This window comes from Octopus bimaculoides, chromosome 17, assembly GCF_001194135.2.
Source record: "Octopus bimaculoides isolate UCB-OBI-ISO-001 chromosome 17, ASM119413v2, whole genome shotgun sequence".
Classification (NCBI taxonomy): Eukaryota; Metazoa; Mollusca; class Cephalopoda; order Octopoda; family Octopodidae; genus Octopus; species Octopus bimaculoides.
In genome coordinates, this window is record NC_068997.1 from 44,179,544 (window position 1) to 44,182,025 (window position 2,482).

The 2,482-nt window shown below is 38.6% G+C and overlaps 1 protein-coding gene across 1 annotated transcript in view; it reads left to right on the forward strand.

The window, feature by feature from the left end:
- LOC106878381 (WD repeat, SAM and U-box domain-containing protein 1) overlaps positions 1 to 2,482 on the forward strand; it is a 36,106-nt gene continuing 33,624 nt past the window's right edge. The window contains exon 1 of the mRNA XM_014927575.2: positions 1 to 1,833. Within this exon, the coding sequence (XP_014783061.1) occupies positions 1,409 to 1,833 (425 nt within the window). The 5' untranslated portion in view covers positions 1 to 1,408. The remainder of the gene's footprint in view (positions 1,834 to 2,482) is intronic.

A 2,482-nucleotide genomic window follows, 5' to 3' on the forward strand; every position in this document is an offset into this window, starting at 1 on the left:
CTTATTCAATTGGTCTCTTTCGCTGAATCATTAAGTTTAGGGGACAGAAAGAAATCAACACCGGATGTCTTGCAGTGGTAGGGAACAAACAGAAAGACACGCATAGATACATATACCTTTTATTTTTAATTGTTTCAGTCATTAGACTGCGGCCATGATGGAGCACTGCCTTGAAGAATTTTTAGTTGAATATATCGACCCAGGACTTATTTTTTTCTTAAGCCTAGTACTTATTCTATCGGACTGTTAAGCCGAACCGCTAAGTTACAGGGACATAAACATACCAGCATCTGTTAAGTGGTGATGGTAGGGGGGAAAACACAGACTCAAAAGACACACGCATAGATATATATACGTATATAATGCGGGTTTCTTTCAGTTTCCGTCTACCAAATCCACTCACAAGGCTTTGGTCGTCCCGAGGCTATAGTAGAAGACACTTGCCCAAGTTGCCACGCAGTGGGACTGAACCCCGAACCTTAAGGATGGGAAGCAAGCTTCTTACCACACAGTCATGCCTGTACCTATATATATGATGGGCTTCCACACAGTTTCACAAGGCACTAATCGGCTCGGGACTATAGAAGACACTTGCCTAAAGTACCGCGCAATGGGATTGAACCCAAAACGACGTGGTTGCAAATCGAGAACTTCTTAACCATACGCACAAAATCATCATCATCATCATTTTATTTTCGCTTCCCATGCCGTAAAGGCATAGGTAGATGGTTCAACAGAATTCAGAGAGTCAAAAGATCCATTCTTGGTCCAATGTCTCAGTTTTGGCATGGTTTCAATTAAAATCACTTTACTGTGTGTATGGGTGACACCAGCACTATTGTTTATAGTGATATATTCAGGGCACGAAAAGTTTATAAGTAGACACCAGCATATTTGCTGTAGTAAACCAAAAAATTTGAGGTAAGTTTTCAGATTTTCACTGAGGTGTTAGAGTTAGGGTTTTATGGCTAGTTTTAGGGTTAGGGTTAGAGAATTCCGTCCCTAACCCTAAAACACCAGTGAAAATCGTGCGGGTATTAATCTGAAAATTTACCAAATTTGATAAATTATAATTGAATGGGAGGGGTGCTGACATTAACGAAAAATGCTGAAAAACATCTGTCAATGTAACAATATACTGAATGACATTTTAAAAAAATCTATTTGTTCTGCTATTAGTGATGTAAGCGGCTGTTTCTAAATGTCACGCTTATCGATCACCGAACAAAATTTTAAAATAACTTTTGGGAAATAAATAAAATAAAAAAAGAAAATATATTTCCAACAATTAAAAATAGTATTTTATCAATTAATTAACAGGAATGTCAATTAGTGTAACTAATGGAATTTGGTGACACATTAGTTATTGTTGTAAACGACATTCTCCACTTGTGTTTATTTTATTACAATGGCAGGAATTTGCTTTCCGCCGTCGACCGAACCTTCTCATTCTTTGGAGTCACACACATCGGACATCAACGGACTTGCTTTTTCTAAACATGTTATGGCCAGCTGTGCAGGCGACAAAACTGTTCGTTTGTGGTCGTTTCCAGGATTCGCCGAAATAAATCCTTTTTCGCCTCTCACAGGGCATAGTTTGTATGTGAACTCCTGTACGTTTAATCCGGCCGGAACGTTGTTGGCATCTTGTTCTACGGACGGTAAACTAATACTTTGGAATCTAAATACAGGGCATCAAGAAGCTGTTCTCGAACACCCGTCCAAAGGTGGTATACGTGTGTGTAAGTTTTCTCCAAACGGTTTTTACCTTGTGTCAGGAAGTGACGATGAGACTTTGTGTATTTGGGAATCCACGTCTTTAGATTTGATAAGGTATGTATGCTGTTGTTCTTGAGCACTGCATCTGCACTGATCGAAATGATCTATGTTTAAAAACATTCTAGCCCAATGTGATATATGTGTCAGTTTTCTTTACTCTAAGACGGTAGGGTGTGATTTGAGGGAAATATGGTTTTGGATCGAAAGACCGCGAAGTGTCCCTCGTTAACTCAATGTATGTATATATATATATATATATATATATATATATATATGTGTGTGTGTTTGTGTGTAAGTACGCCGCACGCATGCAGTGATATTCTTTTTGGCGATCTTTGGTAAGATCGCAGTTTTTCTGTTTTTTGACAATGACACGGTCTCCAACTGGACAGTTTTCTATGAGTAAATTCCAGAATCCTCGGAAACCGGTGAGGACTAGTGTTAGCGACAATGGTAATGGAAGTGCCCAAGTGAGTTTATAGGTCTCACTAAATTCAGCTGTTGCGAGGAGTGGACGTTTTGGACTAAATTTCTTCAGTGACGCTTCCCATGAGTTTTCGTCTTACAAGTTTTATCATCGTCAATTTCCAGCTGTCGGGTCAAAAATGAATTCTCGGTGTATCCTTTTGAGCTGCTGCTTCTAGTAATCGAATGTTCGACAAATAACATCTTACTGTTAACAAAAAAAAAAAAAAAAAAAAAA